The 17,269-nt window shown below is 39.3% G+C and overlaps 1 protein-coding gene across 2 annotated transcripts in view; it reads right to left on the bottom strand.

Moving 5' to 3' along the window:
* Positions 1-17,269, bottom strand: part of STAB1 (stabilin 1) — a 508,133-nt gene that overhangs the window by 284,352 nt on the left and 206,512 nt on the right. For both annotated transcript variants that reach the window (XM_073592448.1, XM_073592449.1), the window contains 5 exons: positions 16,810-16,903; positions 12,384-12,539; positions 10,852-10,947; positions 9,537-9,632; positions 7,116-7,163 (listed from right to left, as the gene is read on the bottom strand). In XM_073592448.1, the coding sequence (XP_073448549.1) occupies positions 7,116-7,163; positions 9,537-9,632; positions 10,852-10,947; positions 12,384-12,539; positions 16,810-16,903 (490 nt within the window). The remainder of the gene's footprint in view (positions 1-7,115; positions 7,164-9,536; positions 9,633-10,851; positions 10,948-12,383; positions 12,540-16,809; positions 16,904-17,269) is intronic.

The following is a 17,269-nucleotide window of genomic DNA, read 5'->3' on the forward strand; positions in this document are numbered from 1 at the left end:
GAGGTTTTTCACCTTAATGCATTCTATGCATTAAGGTGAAAAACCTCCTGTACTGCAGCAGCCCCCCCAGACCCCCCCTTTTACTTACCTGAACCCGATAATTCCAGCGTTGAAGATGATCACAGCAGCTCCAGCCCCTGCCTCGGGTCCTCAGAGACAGACCACACAAGACCACACACACAATTCTTGATGTTATAATTTATTTTGTATATTGCATACAGGTTACCGGTAATGAATATAGACAGTTATTTGTAGGCACTGATATAGGGCAATATAGTAGTTGTTATTTATATACCATCACCAGGCTTGGGCCTGTATTATCAGGGGACAGCTTCCACTGGAGAGATGGTGGCTTGTGGCATACCAGAATGGCACTATAATACTGCTGGGAAGGACCTCATATTTCCTCCAGACAGGTGTTGTCCCTGAGTTGACCCTACTCAACAGGAACCTTTCACTTTACTATGCACTTTCTGCCACCTGCAGGGTCTCTATCCCTGAACCACCACTTGCTCCAGGCATATTCAAATGGTGTGGATACCATTATGTAAAGTCCCACACGGAGTAGGCTGCCGCAGCTCTCAAAAGCTTGCGGTGTCCAATCAGAGCTGGAAACCCATGGAGTCCCTAAGGGGACGATTCCCCTAACAGACTGCATTCTATCTGTAATAATGGCACAGGGCCACCTATAGAACAGAGGGGGACCTGCACCTACACACCAATCACAACTCCAGTGTAACCACTGATAGGGTAATACCAACCTTTGCATGCACAAACTCTTAAAGGGACACCTAGAGAACAACACAAAGTTCTGAGCCCCAACAAGCTGGCCAGCAGAAGGTTTAGAACATGTGGACCACTGACTGTTGCTGTGGTAACCATCTATAGGTCATCTCCACCCTCTTAGGTTATCCCATGTAGGTTAAAAAAAAAAAAAGAGGTGGACTATTATGTGTTCATTATTTGCAACCTACTAGTTATCTCGGTTAATTACTACAAAATTACTGTTTGCTGATGTTTGATCTGTTACCTGCAATGTTGTAACTTTTGACACATTAACCAATTCAGTATAATCCTTCATTGTTGATATATATCTGCATGACCTCCCCTTACTCATACCAATTACAATAGTCAAAAGCAAAAAGTGATTGCTGCGCATGTGAAACAAAAAACTAAATTAAATTACCAAAAGCAGCAAGCACACAATGAGATTTGACATAGCACTAAGCAGATACACAAAATGTGTTGCTCTAAATACACCAAACCAAAGAATTAGTGACTTATTGAAATTAATAAAAAATGAAACTTCCAACATAAAAAGTCTGTGTAAAAATTGTTGCGGAAAAGGAAAAATGAATCCTCAAAAGACCTCTTCAGTTGTGATCCACCACCAGTAAAGAGAGGCTAATAACTGCTTACCAGATGGACAAGACTATTATAAAGATTCATATCATGCTTGATTAGAAATGCATACAGGTCCTCATACACGTTCTCCTAGGATCTCTACCTCTAAAGATAGAAAAAATGACCCCAACAATAGTTTACCCACTTCCTTACCGGGCCATAGTCACAAGACGTCATTGGTAGGAAGTGGAATACCGGGGTTATGGCTGCAGCAATATGCCATAACCCCGGTATTGTTTCTTTCCAGCCAACGATTCTCTAACTACTAAAAGTGATCTGAGCCGCTGGATCACTTTTAGAAGGTGGCAGGAGGGGTTCCCTGGCTTACACCCACACCCACAGGTAAACAGTGTTCAAACAATATGTGTGAGGTATCACCATGAACGTCAGAGCGAGAGCAATCATTCTAGCACTAGATCTCCTCTGCAACTGGTAACCTGTAGAAATGTTTAAAGTTTGGCACCATTCCACAAGAGTGCACAATTGTAAAGCATGACATGTTTGGTATCTATTTACTCAGTGTAACATAATCTTTCATATTGTACATAAAAACTGGGTTATACATTTTGTTTTTTTTCTTTAATTCATTAAAGTGTCATTTTTTTTTTTTTTTTTAAATTGCGTTCGAAAAAATCGCTGCGCAAATACAGTGTGACATAAAAAATTGCAACGACTGCTATTTTATTCTCTAGGGCCTCTGCTAAAATATATAGAATATGTTTGGGGGTTCTAAGTAATTTTCTAGCAAAAAAAACACAGATGTTTACATATATGAGAGAAGTGTCAGAATTGGCCCAGTAAGCAAGTGGTTAAAACAAGACAGCGTTGTTAAAAACCAATATACCCCAGAAGACATCACCTATGTCAAAATTCATAGGGCTGAGCCTGCTGTGACTTCATCGCGTTCCACCGGAAGGGCAATATATTCAGATTTTCTGTTTTAAACTATTAACAGTGTAATTCTATCTATACTTGATTTAAGTTTTACGGTTTTCACACTATGTGGAGCATACTATTCTCTCTTTTGGGTACATATATGAGCCTCTCACCTGGCGGCAACAGTGGAGATATGCCCTGGCATTCAAGAGATAATTTCCAGAGAGAGATCCCGGGAGAATGTGTATGAGGACCTGTATGGATTTATAATCACCGTGATGTGACTCTTTATAATATTAGAGTCATGTCCATCTTGTAAGCAGTTATTAGTCTCTCTTTACTGATGGTAGATCACAATTGAAGAGGTTTTTTTAGGGATTTGTTTTTCCTTTTCTGCAACAATTTATACACAGACTTTTTATGTTGGGCATTTCATATTTTATTCCTTTCAATAAGTCACTAATTCTTTGGTTTGGTGTATTTTGCGTGTATTCCTTTGCAATATATACCTAAACAGATCTATGTCAAATTCTGGTTTATGTGTGTTGCTGTGTTTGATGGTATTTGTACGCACAGATGTTTTCATCCATATCCTAAGCACAGACAGGTGTGTCCGGAGTACAGCGCTGTTCACAGAGTTGTGTGTACAAGGACAGAACACATCAAGCGGCTCCTTCGGAGGTAAGCCCTGCACAAGAAACAAGCTCTCAAGCTCTTTGTATACTACACCTTAAGAGTGTATCTAAACCCCAAAACAAAAATGTAATCTATTGCAGTTTACCAGTCATCAGATGTAGTGGCTGCGTTTGTTTTCTTTTTTCTCCTTAATTTTTACCTGGTGATCCTGCAGATAACATACTTCATGTTCTTTCATTGCTACACTCTTTTCTCTATTGTACCTGGAAGGGGCCATGGTTGTCACCATGGATGGACTTCAAACATGTCTGCCTTTGCTCGTCCCCATTACCTGGTGGATTTATCGGACTTCTAGCAAGATCAGCAGGTATTTTCTATACTTCCTGAAAATGTTCTTAGCCTGATTAAAAATGATTGCAGCCACCACCTCCAAACACTGGCATGCTGTAATATATATTACATTTTTTGTTTTTGTGGTTTAGATATGATTTAATCCCTTTGAGCGCAATACAACCTTATAAGTCAAAATGCAAAATACCCTATTGCCATGAGAATGTTAGTTAACCTTGCAGCAGAAAACCATAATTGTGCAACTGTGTGTGTAATCCTAGTTCATAAACCCGCTGTCAATCAAGTGCTGGATTACTTATAGTTCCACTGTTAATCAAAAATAAAAAGTTAACTGACGTACAAGTGTTGCCAACCATCAATATTTTTATTGGCAGCCAGTAAAAAAAAAAAAAGGGCACTCCTCACTTTCTCCTGGCAGTAAATGCCAATGACAGGAAAAGGTTGCCAGTAAAAAATATGGCTGCGATGCTCTGCTCGGAACTGTGCATGTGCAGTTTTGAGTCCGAGTGCCTGATATAGTGTGTTTGGGTGGCACCAGCAGTGGGTGGGTCTGGCAGGGGCAGTGCCCAAGCATGTTGTGTGATGTCATGGTGCAAGGGAGCGTTGCCCCCTCCTGAGTCCTGTCCCTGAGCTACTAACTTATTATATAGAAAATAAAATAAGAAATGTGTTTTTTGCCTTAATATAATTGAATCACATTGCTAATTGCATATTGTACTTGTTTGTAACCTAAATACTGAAACTTGCACTTAATACTGTAATGTAGAAAATGTCAGTAAAAACTTGGCTATGCCAGTAAATGTTGGGTGTCGTGTCAGTAAATTTCAATCTGGTAAGTTGGCAACACCAACCTAAAAAAAAACAGTCAATGGTGCTCCAGGATGAGCAGAGACCAGGAGAAAAAGAGAAATAAAAAGCCATTAGAGATACTTCTAAGGGTAGAAGGGATGGAGTACAACTTGGGGAATCAATGGTAGATATGGATCTGGGTGTTCTGGTAGATCATATGCTTACTAATAGAATGCAATGCCAAGCTGCGATTTCCAAATCAAGCAAAATCCTTTCTTGTATTAAGAGAGGTACGGACTCCAGAGAGAGAGATATCATTTTGCCCCTGTACAAATCATTAGTAAGACTTCATCTGGAATATGCAGTTCAGTTTTGGGCACCAGTTCTCAAAAATTATATCGGGGAACTGGAGAAAGTGCAGAGACGGGCAACCATACTGATCAGAGACATGGAGGAGCTCAGCTATGAGGAAAGATTTGAGGAACTAAATCAAAATCTAAATAATCAACATGTACAAATACATAAGTGGTCCATATAATGAACTTGGTGTTGAGTTATTCACTTTAAGTTAATCACAGAGGACAAGGGGGCATTCTTTACGTCTAGAGGAAGAGATATAAATCTCCAAATACGGAAAGACTTCTTCACAGTAAGAGCTGTGAAAATGTGGAATAGACTCCCTCGAGAGCTGGTTCTAGCCAGCTCAGTAGATTGTTTTTTTAAAAAATTCCTGAATTCTTTCCTAAATGCAAAAATATATCTGAATACTAATATTTATAGGCAAAGTTGAGCGAGGGAATATCAGATTGCCTCTTGGGGGATCAGGAAGGAATTGTTTTCCCCTGCTGGAGCGAATTGGATTATGCTTTATTGTTTTTTATTGTTTTCTTCTGGATCAACTGTAGGTATAGGATTGTGTATATGGACGTTTTCTTTTTGTGTGTGTGTTTTTTTTTTTCTGTGGTTTGAAATGGGTGGACTTGTTTCTTTTTTATAACCAGACGAACCATGTAACTAGTACTGTAGTATTCAGTAATACGTATGTAAAAAATATAGTGAAAAGTGTGGTAAAAAGTGTAGTAAGTTTATACTCACATTCATAAGGTTGCTGGATACCCGTCGTAGGGTGGAGCAACCTATTTTAGCACAAGTGGAGAAAATTATGGTCTCCACGCAAAGTGTGGGCGGTCGCACTTGAAGTTCGTCTGGGTTTTCCGGAAATTCTTGAACTGCGCTAAGATGTTTGCAATCAGATCTATTGAACAATGGTAGAAAGGATGAGGCCCCAAAATGTATCCAATGTGTGATCAGCAGAGGTGCCCATTAAATAAAAAGTTGTTTCCAAGTGGATTCCTCAAGAAGGTCAGTGTTTATTGATTTATTTTAACCTGTGTTTATGATCAATAAATACCCACTTGCTCAAGAATCCACTTGGATGCACATTTTTACTTAATGGGCCCTTCTGCTGACCATACATTGGTTTCATATTAGGACCTCACATCCTTTATACCATTGTATATCAATGCTGCTAAACGTAGTGTGAGTATCTAAACTTCAAAATCTTTGGTCATGACAGGATCAATATAATTATAATAACTCCAACAATGAATTTCTCTTATTTGCTCCCATTTGGTCTGTTAAGGTGACATAACATGAACATGACTATTCTGAATTGTTTGTTAAATCATTTAAAAATATATATAAAAGGCAAGGCGTAAATAGACAAGACCGCTTGCTGCTTGATGATGCTAATCATTACTGCTCTTAAAAATTGGTTAGTATATCAAAATGAATGAGTTTAATATGGCCACCTGTAAGTGATGAGAGTTTCAAACATTAGCAGCAGCAGTTACTGTAATTGATTTGCACAACCTTTGTAGGATTCAATTTCAAACAGAAGTAGCAGCATCACTGGAAGTAGAGGGATCATTTTCGAACAAGAAAATGTTAGAATTTTTAGTTACTAAGGTTCAGTTTATGTATGCCCAGGGTTTTTTTTTCTCAGAGAATAGATGCACGTGCTTCCCCCTGCCCAACTCACCCCCTTCTCTCCACCCTCTAACCACCTCAAAGCACTGTCCCTCAGTCCCACCACCTACCCACCTCCCAGTACGGCCCTTTTAGAGAATACAGAGCCAAGTATCATTTTGTGGTGCTAAGAAATTTGTATGGAATGTGTTATTATTAACAAGAAATGCAATAAAATAAATACCCTGCAACCAACAACAGTTGACCCAAAAGCTAAAATAGATCCCTCCAGCAATAATAGCCCCACCCCCAACAAAATAACCCCTGCACCAATAGATCCACCCAGCAACATTACATTTTTCAGCAGCAAGCAGCAATAGATCCCTCCCTCAACAGTAGATGCCTCCCAGCAACAAATGACCCCCCCCCCCCCCCATCGACAATAGATCCCCCCAGCAGCCAGCAATAATATACGCTCCCACACACCCCATCACCCCTTGCCATTATATACATTCAGTGCTGGAGGTGCTGGAATTGCAATCCCACTAAAAAAAGCCCTGCGTATGCCTATGTTAGCAGACACTGAGAAAGGAACAGCCGTAAGCATCAATTTAAAGGCTTGAATCTGATACTTCCTAATGCTTAGGTTTTTTTTCCCCCATATGGCTTATTGTATGTAACAGAAAACAAGAGCATTAAGGTTGGTGTGTTTGAGAATAGCAATCCTGAATCAAAAGAAGGGGTTCCCAGATCGAGGCAGAAGTCAGATGAGTAGACTCCTTGCACTAAATGAAGCCTAGAAATTAAGCCTAGAAAGAAAAACTGAAGTCCTGTGCTAGAAGGCTATACCCCCTTGTAAACATCTAAGGCTTTATTTTCAGTTATAAGCAGAGAATGTTGAGGGGCTCATTACATTTTGTAACAAGGTCCAGAAGTAGCCATCATCTATCAAAAATTGATGCTCAGCAAAAAAATTCAAAATAAATAAATAAAAATAAATAAAAAATTGCTGTGAACATTTTTCCAAGAACAACTCCCAGACCCATAGAAACTGCAATCATAATGTAACAAAAATAGAAATATAATAATACCGTCAACCATTGCCTGAAAATGGACACTTCTGGGATCCTGTGCAGCTCCTAGAAGCAGAAAAAAAAATAATAAGACTATATCAATTTAATAAGAAAAATTGTATTATTAATAACAAAAATAATTTTAAGAAGATTCTGATATGTGAGGACAGCTGTTTGACCCAGCTGTGTTCAGCCATGCTGGATGGTAATCTTCTGTCTGTGGGTTCCTCTGGTTCAGACTACAGCAGTTGGTGATTGGACTGTTCTCGAAACCTTTTCTGATTAATATTATTTCTTCCCAAATAGATAACAGTTGCCTCTTCCTCTCCCCATCTCTCTACTCTTCATTTCCCACCCCTCTTTTCTTTTCCGCAAACACCTTACCCCAATGGCTCTTGAATGGGGTGGAATTGTTTAAACATCAGTTTTTTTTTGTTTGTTTTTTTTTTTACCACTGCGTTTCACTGGGGTGACATACTACAGCTCCCTGTTCAGTACTGACAACAAAATGTTACAGGAAATCTCTCCAAAGGAAGAGAAATCCCCTCTTATATAGCTGTCAACACATCAAGTGTTCCAATGTCAAATTTTTTCTTCACTCGCATGTCTAAATGCATTTCCACAAAAATTCCCCAAAAAATGTAATATTTTGAAGAAAATTAACAGAGCTTACAAGGTGTGGAGAAGAGGAAAGTAATGCTACATCAAGGAAGCTAAACTTTTTTTACCTGTAGGAAGAGTTCAGAATTTAATGTGTAGATGGCAATTACATGGAAGGGGACATCTATGCAAAACATTCTTTCTGCTGCTTTGTCTCTTTATTCATTAGTTAGTACAAATCACTGACCAAGTGTGCACATAAACACTGCATGCTTTTCTGTTCTCATCAGTTGAATATATGGAAACCAATTCATTATTACTGTTAGTTACAGAACCCATTCCGGCAAATGGCAGTTACAGAGTTCCAGTATGAGTCTGGCCTCTATAATGCAATAAAGCAACAATGAAGAACTACTACTTATGAAGTGGGGCAAAAAGAATCTAAAGAACCCCCGGAGAGGACCTCCTGGAAATATTACAGCCACTGTCTTTTAAAACAGTATCTACTGTATACAAAACTTATAATTAAAATAAATCTGTAGTTTGGGTAATGTACTAAGCTAGGAAACCTATTAACTAATAAGTATCTTATTTTGCCAGACTATACCTTTATTATTACGGTAAGTTTTCTGGCAGTCCCAGCCAAGTCTACAGAAGCACTGACTTCTGGAGCATGGGGAGAATTGGCATACCTCTTACTCATTCCACATTACGCACACGTGCTCTCACTGAACTATCACCAGACAAGCCACTGTCAGGTGAAGCCTAAGGAGAGCGTACCTGTAAATATACTGACTTTCAGGAATGTACAATTTGGAAAGCTCCAGTTTTGTAAATTGAAAGAAATAAGCCAGTCCACTACCATACTGTTGGATTACGGGAGGTTGGAAAATAGGGGCAGAATTACAATCAATGGCTGATACACCACAGGAACTCACTGGGCTGTCCTTAGGGAACAACCTGGCAGCCTGCCTCTTCATCTCAGTTCTCTTTCCAAATAGTAACTACAGCCAATCCTTGTCAATTAATTTACTGAATGATACCACTCCTCCTACAGTGGGGCAATTGGGCATGGTGATAAATTACATAGTGCAAATGGAAGACTTTACTCCGTCCCTTTGGCAACAAGGGCAAAGGTTTCGGAAGACATGGTTCTATTGTGTAAAATTTAAATTCCCAGCTAGGTATAAGGAGAGTCTTGGGTTCTATCCCCAGGAGTTAGGCTCAGTGGATGTAATCTGAACACTTCGTCTAGCACGCTTACTCTTTTCTTCTTTCTAATATGTATCCCAATTCCCTTTTTTTCCTTCCTCTCCTCTACTCCAGCATGACCTAAAAGGAAAAAAAATCCTGCGGGGACTCTCTGTGCCCCAGTAACACAAAGTGTCATTATACTTCAGTATTGGGATTATAAAGCTCCCATCTGGGCGATTTGGGTTAGATAGTTCATTTATACAACAGGTGCGACTTTCTGTCTTAATGGATATGTAAATTGATGTTTTCACTCTTACATGCCATAATATAATAGGGGACTACTTTGTTCCTGTAAAATGGTATGCTCAGTTGTTTAAAGCACATAAAGAATTTACTCTACACTACGGGTCAACTGTCTTTCAGATGGTCATTGGTAGTGTTCAATAGGTACCTATATGTCTTAAGTATTCCAGTGCTAACATTTTACCAACACAATTCCCAGCTCTCCTATCAGCAAGACCAAGACATCCTCGTAATACTGTACCAAACAGCTGGAGCCTGGAAATTTGCTCTGTAACTTTTACAAATAAAATTAAATGAATTAACAGGTATAGTATAGTTTTAAAGAAATTCATTTATACAAACCAATAATATGTCTCCATAACAATCTAGGCCATTCCCTGCAAATCCTTCAGGGCATGCGCATGACCTCTCACCTCCGGTGGTTGGCTTACACGTTGCCTAGGGAAACAATGGAATGTATTCATTATAAATGCTGTCATTATCTAGATGTTATTACATAACATTAAAAAAAATCTTGAACTGTGTCACATATTTAAAACTAATATTATACTGTATTATTTTCTACCTTACTATTTATTATTATAAAATCTTTATGTAAACATTAAAGTGGTACTAATGGCTCAGTTTTTCAACATAATCCACTGTTAGCAAGCAACGTAACATATCCTAATAGATGTAGACAACCCAGTGTGGTCAAACATTTACAAAACTCCCTTGCTCTCTGACGTTCACTCCCAGCCACAGATCTCTGGTCCCCTGTTCTGCTAGGGTAAGGTAAGATGTGCACTAAGGACAGGTGGAGCATGCACTTTGGAGGACACAGGAGGGCAAGTGACTTACCAGTCTGTACTCAGTGTATGCATGCTTGGAGTGTGAAAGCAGGGCTGACACCATGGGGAACGGTAAGAAGAAAGAGATACTTGATCAGTGGACAGGGTATAGCCATGACACTGGTGTTACAAACCTTTATGGGGTTTCTAAAAGGCAAGCATAGCAGACATTGCTTGCTTTTAGACTGTCTGTTTCTAACTGAAAATCAGCAGGGGACCCCGCAGAGAAGAGAATGTCAATCCTCTGAATAAATTCAGTTGAACTAAGGAATTCTATATATTACATTAATTTCAAAGTAGGAATAGTTAGACTGGTAAACATTTAAAAAAGAAGCAGAGAAATCCATCTACTGGCTAAAATGATGTAAATCTAAAATATGCATTTGCATTATCTCATGATAATATGATGCATGATATATCTGTTTTGCCTTATCTCATATTGCAACCACGGTGACTTAAATAATGTCTTTGTTAAAGGCCAAGTTTACTGCCCAGCTGTTCCATTTATAAAAGCCATTACTACAGCTTCTATGAATGAAACGTGAACAATGCATGAAGAGGGCCAAACTATCAATCATCCGTGCTGTGATGCTGTTTTCAGGAATCTGTGCAAGCCCCCCCCCCCCCCCCCCCCGAAACACCGAGACCCAGTGTTGATCTTGCTTGGTCTAAAATAAGGTATATAATACAAATGGAAATATTTTATTTAAAAATTAAGTTAGCATATTTATAGGGATGAGAGGGGAATAGCCCCCAGCTAAAGTATACTGTAAGTGTTAAGTGGAGTTGAGATTTAAATTACAGTTTTCACTGTTGACAATACCAACCATTTCATGGCAGCCACCATTGTTTTCTAAACATATGTTAACTGGGTCGCAGGAGTACCCATCACCAGCATAACCTTTTTTACAAATGCAGTCATTCTGTGAAGCAAAAAAAAATAAATAAAAATGGTGAAATACAATGATTTTATAGACTCTGTACTGAAACTGAATACACCAGAAAATTTTGGCATTATTCAACAGATTTGTAATTAAGAAAATCAGCAGTAAAAGGGACTAACATACATTCTCTTGATTAAAAATCCCATAATAGGCTATTCTGCCAAGAGATTCCAAGTTGGATGTAATAGCATTAATTATTCTATTGGAGTTCTACTTACTCGTTCCATTAAAAAGTAGCCTGGCACTCTCCTCTGCCACCATACCATTCATTTCAACAACAATTTTACCATAACAATAAAAGTGTCTTAAAGGACTGCTGCTGGCTGCCGCCATCTTGGATGTGATGCCACCAACCCCAACAGACTCTGAGCTGTCACTCAAGTGAAACTTTATAGTATTCACCTTGCCCTATTCCTGCATTACAACTTATGAAGGGAGGGGCGGAGAAGTTGGTCCAGCACAGGTAGTAATTAGACATTCCTAGATGAGGAGAGGGCTAGTCAAACTTGCTAACAGGTTTAGAGGTACATTGCAAGTGAATTTTAAAATGCTTGATTTTTCTGTGTTTTTTTAAATGCAACTTTTATTGGTGACAGGGTCTCTTTAATGCATAGAAAAACACAGTTGGACATACATTAAATAACAACTCTGGCTCATTAATATTTATTGGATTAATAAAGAATTAGGACCTTTAGATATTTAATGCTGTCTGAGTCCATATTGACAGGAGGTCAGATGGATAAAATGTGATGTGAAATCTTTCCAATGCGGATAAAGTCAGCAACCAAGAACATATTCTCTGTTATAGTAAAGTGTATTTCTACACAATACTGTGTCAGCTATTAGAGGATTGTGGGTCCACTGTATTGAAGGTCTTTTCCATTGGTAAACCAGTTCTTACTTTGAAAACTGGCTTGTTCATAAAAAAAAAAAAAAAAAACATACTCGCAATGAACCCAGCATTGCTTGGTGTAAGCTGCCGTTCTGTGTCAGAACTTTGGCTTCCACACCGCCATCTTCTCATCTGATGTTATCAGGGTGTCGGCTGTCTTTTCTTGCCCCTTCATAATGTGGCAGTGAGTTCTTGGGTCATGTGTAGTGCATTGCAAATTATTGCAAAGATTCCTGGGATGTGTGGTGTTGGTTTCACAATTGGCCTACTGGCTACAGGATTGGGCAGGTGGTTCTGGTAACATAATTCTTGCCTAGGTGAAAAATTTTGCTATCCAACTGTGTAACAGAAGGGGCTCAAAAAACCACAGCAATTGGTAGGAGAGGGTGAAGGTCCATTTTAAAGAGCCGCATGGAAGATTAACAAAGTGTTTTAATAGCTGTACAGCTATACAACCAGGCAAACAATGATACAAATGTATTTCTTCTGAATATTCACTAGTTTTAAAGAGTGTACTGCTTACCTTGCCAGGCTGGGTAAAGAGGCAGTTGGCATTAACATGGCAGCCTCCTCTAGCCTCCAAGGCACAATTGTCAATAGGTACACATTCTATCCCATCACCACTCCAGCCAGCATTACATTGACACAAGTACCCTGTAGAGTAACTGAGGCAAGCGGCCTGCAAGAATCATGTTATGTTGATTAATCACTCCTTTCATGCTTATACTCTTTCCACATCAACAAAGCTTGTTTGCAAAAAATCATACTTTAGTCTGTTATTGTACAGCATTGATCAGACTAGAAAATCTATACATTTCTTTATCATGAAATGTGATAAGAGCACAGTGCTCAAACAGACTTTGATGAACTGCAGGTCACATTCTCAACAATCCAAAACCTTGCGATACTACATAATGCAACAGAATACCCTATCAGTGATATTGTCATTCATAGAATAGGAGTGATCACAACTGCCACTAAACAAAGTGTTCTGTTTGATCTATGTTGGCCCAATGAGTAGCGAAAGTCTGGAAGAATGTAAAAAAATATACATTTGAATTACAGATTCAAATTGCCCACCATGCTTTATTCTTGACTACTCTGGTGATCAGATCTCTGCACTGGAGTACCCCGCTCCACACAGTGTGGCCCTAAGAAAGTGGTATCATAGACTATATTGTATATTTTGGATATTTTCCTTTTTTTCTTCTATAGAAAAAACTCAGGTCTTAACTTTGCTCTTAGCTCTCACTAAACTAAAGAATTTAAAGCGGGGGTCCACCTATCTATCGTTTTTTTTTTTTTTTTTGAGTTCATTCACAAACTTTTCTTCTCAGCATTACATACTCACATATTGTGTGTAATATGTCCGCCTGTGTCAGATTTCGTCGGAAAGAATAACTTATATTATTCACTGCAGGCGGTTTCCATCTTCATTGTGGGCATTTGAAGCCCACAAGCATTTATATCCTGGATGTGGTGAATGCTGTGCTCCCAGCATTCACCGCTCATTCCCGCACATGCTCAGTGTCATCCTGGGAAGCCTGAGACTAGCTCCCAGGAGTCTGGGAGAGGCTAGAAGCACGCCTACTCCCACGGGAGGAGAACCAGGAAGTGCAAAGAAGAATAGAAAAATAAAAGGTAATTACGGCGATTTAAATTTTTTTAAACGGCATGTCAGCATCTAGGCAAGGAAGAGAATACATACAGATATTGTTCAAAATGTGGGTGGAACCCCGCTTTAATCATCCCTTGGATTTAAACACTTGTGAACATATACACTTGTTGCTACAACACTGCAGAGTACAAAGCTGGCCTTAATGTGCCACTAAGGGCCAGATCACACTGGGATTGCATTCTGACAGCCCATTGGGCTGTAAAATGAACTGGACTGCAGAAAAAGTAGTGCTTGCACTACTTTTTAAAAATACACAGCACTAAACCGACTGGTACTGTGGTACCATTCGATTTAGTGCCCGCAAACAAACAAAAAAAAAAATTTGCGATCTGTGTTTGGGATGCAATTAATACACTGGCATCTGTATGCAGGTTGCAAGGGCAGTGCATTCACCTGTGGTGCCAGAAACACAGACAGAACGCGCCTTTCCTGCACCGCATTCTAGTGTGAACTGATCCTAAATACTAAATTATATCTTTGTTCTCCAAAAATCTTAAATACACATCCACTACTTAATGGTCCTGTAATACTATATTTCATTCAATCATTTCTTACTGTGTTTGTCATCCTCCATGAGCTCCCAAACCTCTCCTTATTAACCATTTTTAGTCATTAACTTTTAATCAATTTAATATAGAAATTCATTTTTAGGGCTAAACTTATGGAATTCAATTTATAAAATGTATACTATTTTACTTTTAATCATTATATATAATATATCACATACAGCATATATATTTTATATATATATATATATATATATATATATATATATATATATATATATATATATATATGTATGTTTACCACTATTTTCCACTTTTATTTCAACATCCATTGATTTATATGTGGGTGCATATGTGTATACATATATTTTTTCCTATGCGTGTATTCTCTGTAGGCTGCCTATTGCTTACTGTGACCTAATACCAGAGGGGCTCAGGGCAGGGACCCTTTGTCCCCTCTCTATTTGAAGGGTGAGATGGATAATCTGCATGGTATTGTTTTATCCCTCCTCTCCCCGTTTTTCTATGTGTATTCGCAGAGCTACATAGAGTAATGGTAGACCTGGTCTGCTCTGTTCTCTCTGTCTACAACAAAATGGCCGATGCCATCTATAGCAGCCGACTTCAATCCTGTGTGATGGCAGGTGCGCAGGAAGTGACGTCTAGACCACACTTCCAGTTTTCCGAAAAGTAAACTACATGGTGTGCGTTCCAGACACTAGTCTGACCACCATAACAACACCATTAGTGGGCCAGACACCATACTTAGTGGCTGTACACCTAAATGTGGACCAACATATCTGGATGGTAAGACCCAGACCCTTATAGCGCTATATTCATTATTATCTTTAGATGGCTCTCAAACATCTCTATTTCTGTAAACACCTGATTTGCTCTTGTATTGGCTATAGGGACCTGTGATGTCAAATTATGGGCATACATAGAATATCAACTAGTATTGATATTCCAATGGGAACCTGGTATTATTGTGTATATATACATATATATATATATATATTTTAGAGCTGTCACTTTAGCCCTGCCTCTCCATCGGACCGCCCACAATTGTGGGTGGGGCACTGGGGCCACTCTGAAATGTGTTCTATGGATGTGCATATGTATATAAGAAGCTGAAGGAGGTAGCACTGCTAGGCTCTGAGGAAGAAGGTATTCCTTCGAAACGCGTCAACCAGCAGTGGTCCTCATGTCCTCTCCATTACCTGGAGACTGCTATTATCAGACCGAGTGCCACCAGTTAAAGGCTTTTACATTGCGGTTTTCTTTCACATGCTTGTGAGTAGTTTTTAATTAATTCTTTTAATAAACGTATCAAAGGATAATGCACAAGGCTGGTGCGCCCTCTTTTCTTTATTCCTTTTTTGATTGTGAGGATACTCCTATCTTGGAGGGCAGCAAGGCCTGAGACATTATCCACCCTGAACTTTAGATCACCTGATCAATACACTTGTGCGCAAGAGTATTTGTTTGCTCCTCTCCTTTTCCACCTGACTTCCTTTAACCACTTGAATACCAGGCCTTTTCTAGAAGTCTTTGTTTAAAAGTTTAAATTAGTATTTTTTTGCTAGAAAATTACATAGAACCCCCTGAACAGTATATTTTTTTCTTCAGCAGAGACCCTAGAGAATAAAATGGCGATCGCACTATTTTATGTCACACAGTATGTGAGCAGCAGTCTTACAAGCGCAATTATTTGGAGAAAATACACTTTAATAGATAATAAACAATATACAAAGCCCATAATCCACAGTCCATAGTCAATCTTGGGAGTGAGCAACAGATGGTGTTCCTACATACAGCGGAATCAAAGGGAATGAATGCTGCCACCCTCTAACAGGAAGTCGGATCACAGCAGAAGAAAAAAAAGAATCTGTAGAATTTGGAGGAGGCTGAGAGCATGGAATGGGCTTGAGTTCAGAATACATACTTGAATAAAATACATTTTTTAAAACAAGAGTTTAGTGTCACTTTAATCTCATGGCTGACTGTTTTATGTTTTTCTACTGGGGAGATTTGACAATGTTCCTGGAACAACCTCGGACAACATTAACCCCTAAGGAGGCACATCAGTCTGATCTGATCTGTCCTCCCATCACTGACATTACTGCTTTGAATAAAAAGATAGTTTATAAGTATTTCGTACATGACCGCCACATTTTATGTAAGGCCTGGTTCACACTATTGGGGGTTTGTGTCCCAGCATTTGTGCGAACATGGCATCCTATTAATTTGAAGGCTGCTGTGCCTGCGTTTCATGCAGGAAAAAGGTTCCTGCAGCATTTTAAAAATGCAACGTTCCGGAAATCGCATGGTGCAGTTTTCCTGCAGCTCCCGCACCCACAAACGCACTGCGTTTTTAGATGCATGGGGATGCCATTACCCGTGCGTTTGTAAACATTTTGACTGCAGGTGGTTGTGGGTGCAGGAATCGCTACGAATCCTGCACCCGCAACCACCCACAATAGTGTGAACCAGGCCAGATTTGCCACTGATATGAAGTTAGGGTTTGGCTATGTGGATTGTTTTCGCTGCAAAGCAGTTTGCATTTATAAAAATGCACGTCTCAATAAAGGTTAGAATTTGTCAAAATTATACTGCTAAAGACGCAGTGTGAGGACTTGCCCAGCCTAAAACAAAGCCGACAGGGAGTAATATCACATATGATATAGGGCTCATAGGTCAACACTTGGGGATCCAAGTCCTAAACACAAAATATCTGTTTTGCAAGTCCAATATTATTTACTCACATTTTCTGAACATCCACCTCGTTCTTTCTTCTTGCATTCATCTATGGGTTGACAGAAAGTTCCATCTCCTTCATAGCCATTCTTACACTGACAGCTGGAAGACATTTAATAGAGGAGTCAAGGTCTGACTACATTTCTTTATCTAACAAACAATGAAAAAACGGTGCTATATTACCGTATATGGTCGAGTATAAGTCGACCCGAATCTAAGCCGAGGCACCTAATTTTACCACAAAAAAACGGGAAAACTTATTGACTCGAGTATAAGCCCAGGGTGAGAATGCAGCAGCTGCTGTAAGTGGAAAAGAAGGTCAACAATGCCCATCTGCAGCCTCACTGTGCCCATTTGCCGCCTCACTGTTCCCATTTTCAGCCTCACTGTGCCCATTGCAAGCCTCACTGTACCCATCGCATGCCTCACTATGCCCATGTACCTTATAGAGAAGAGATTGTGAAAAGG

Source organism: Aquarana catesbeiana, linkage group LG07 (genome assembly GCF_042186555.1).
Source record: "Aquarana catesbeiana isolate 2022-GZ linkage group LG07, ASM4218655v1, whole genome shotgun sequence".
NCBI lineage: Eukaryota > Metazoa > Chordata > Amphibia > Anura > Ranidae > Aquarana > Aquarana catesbeiana.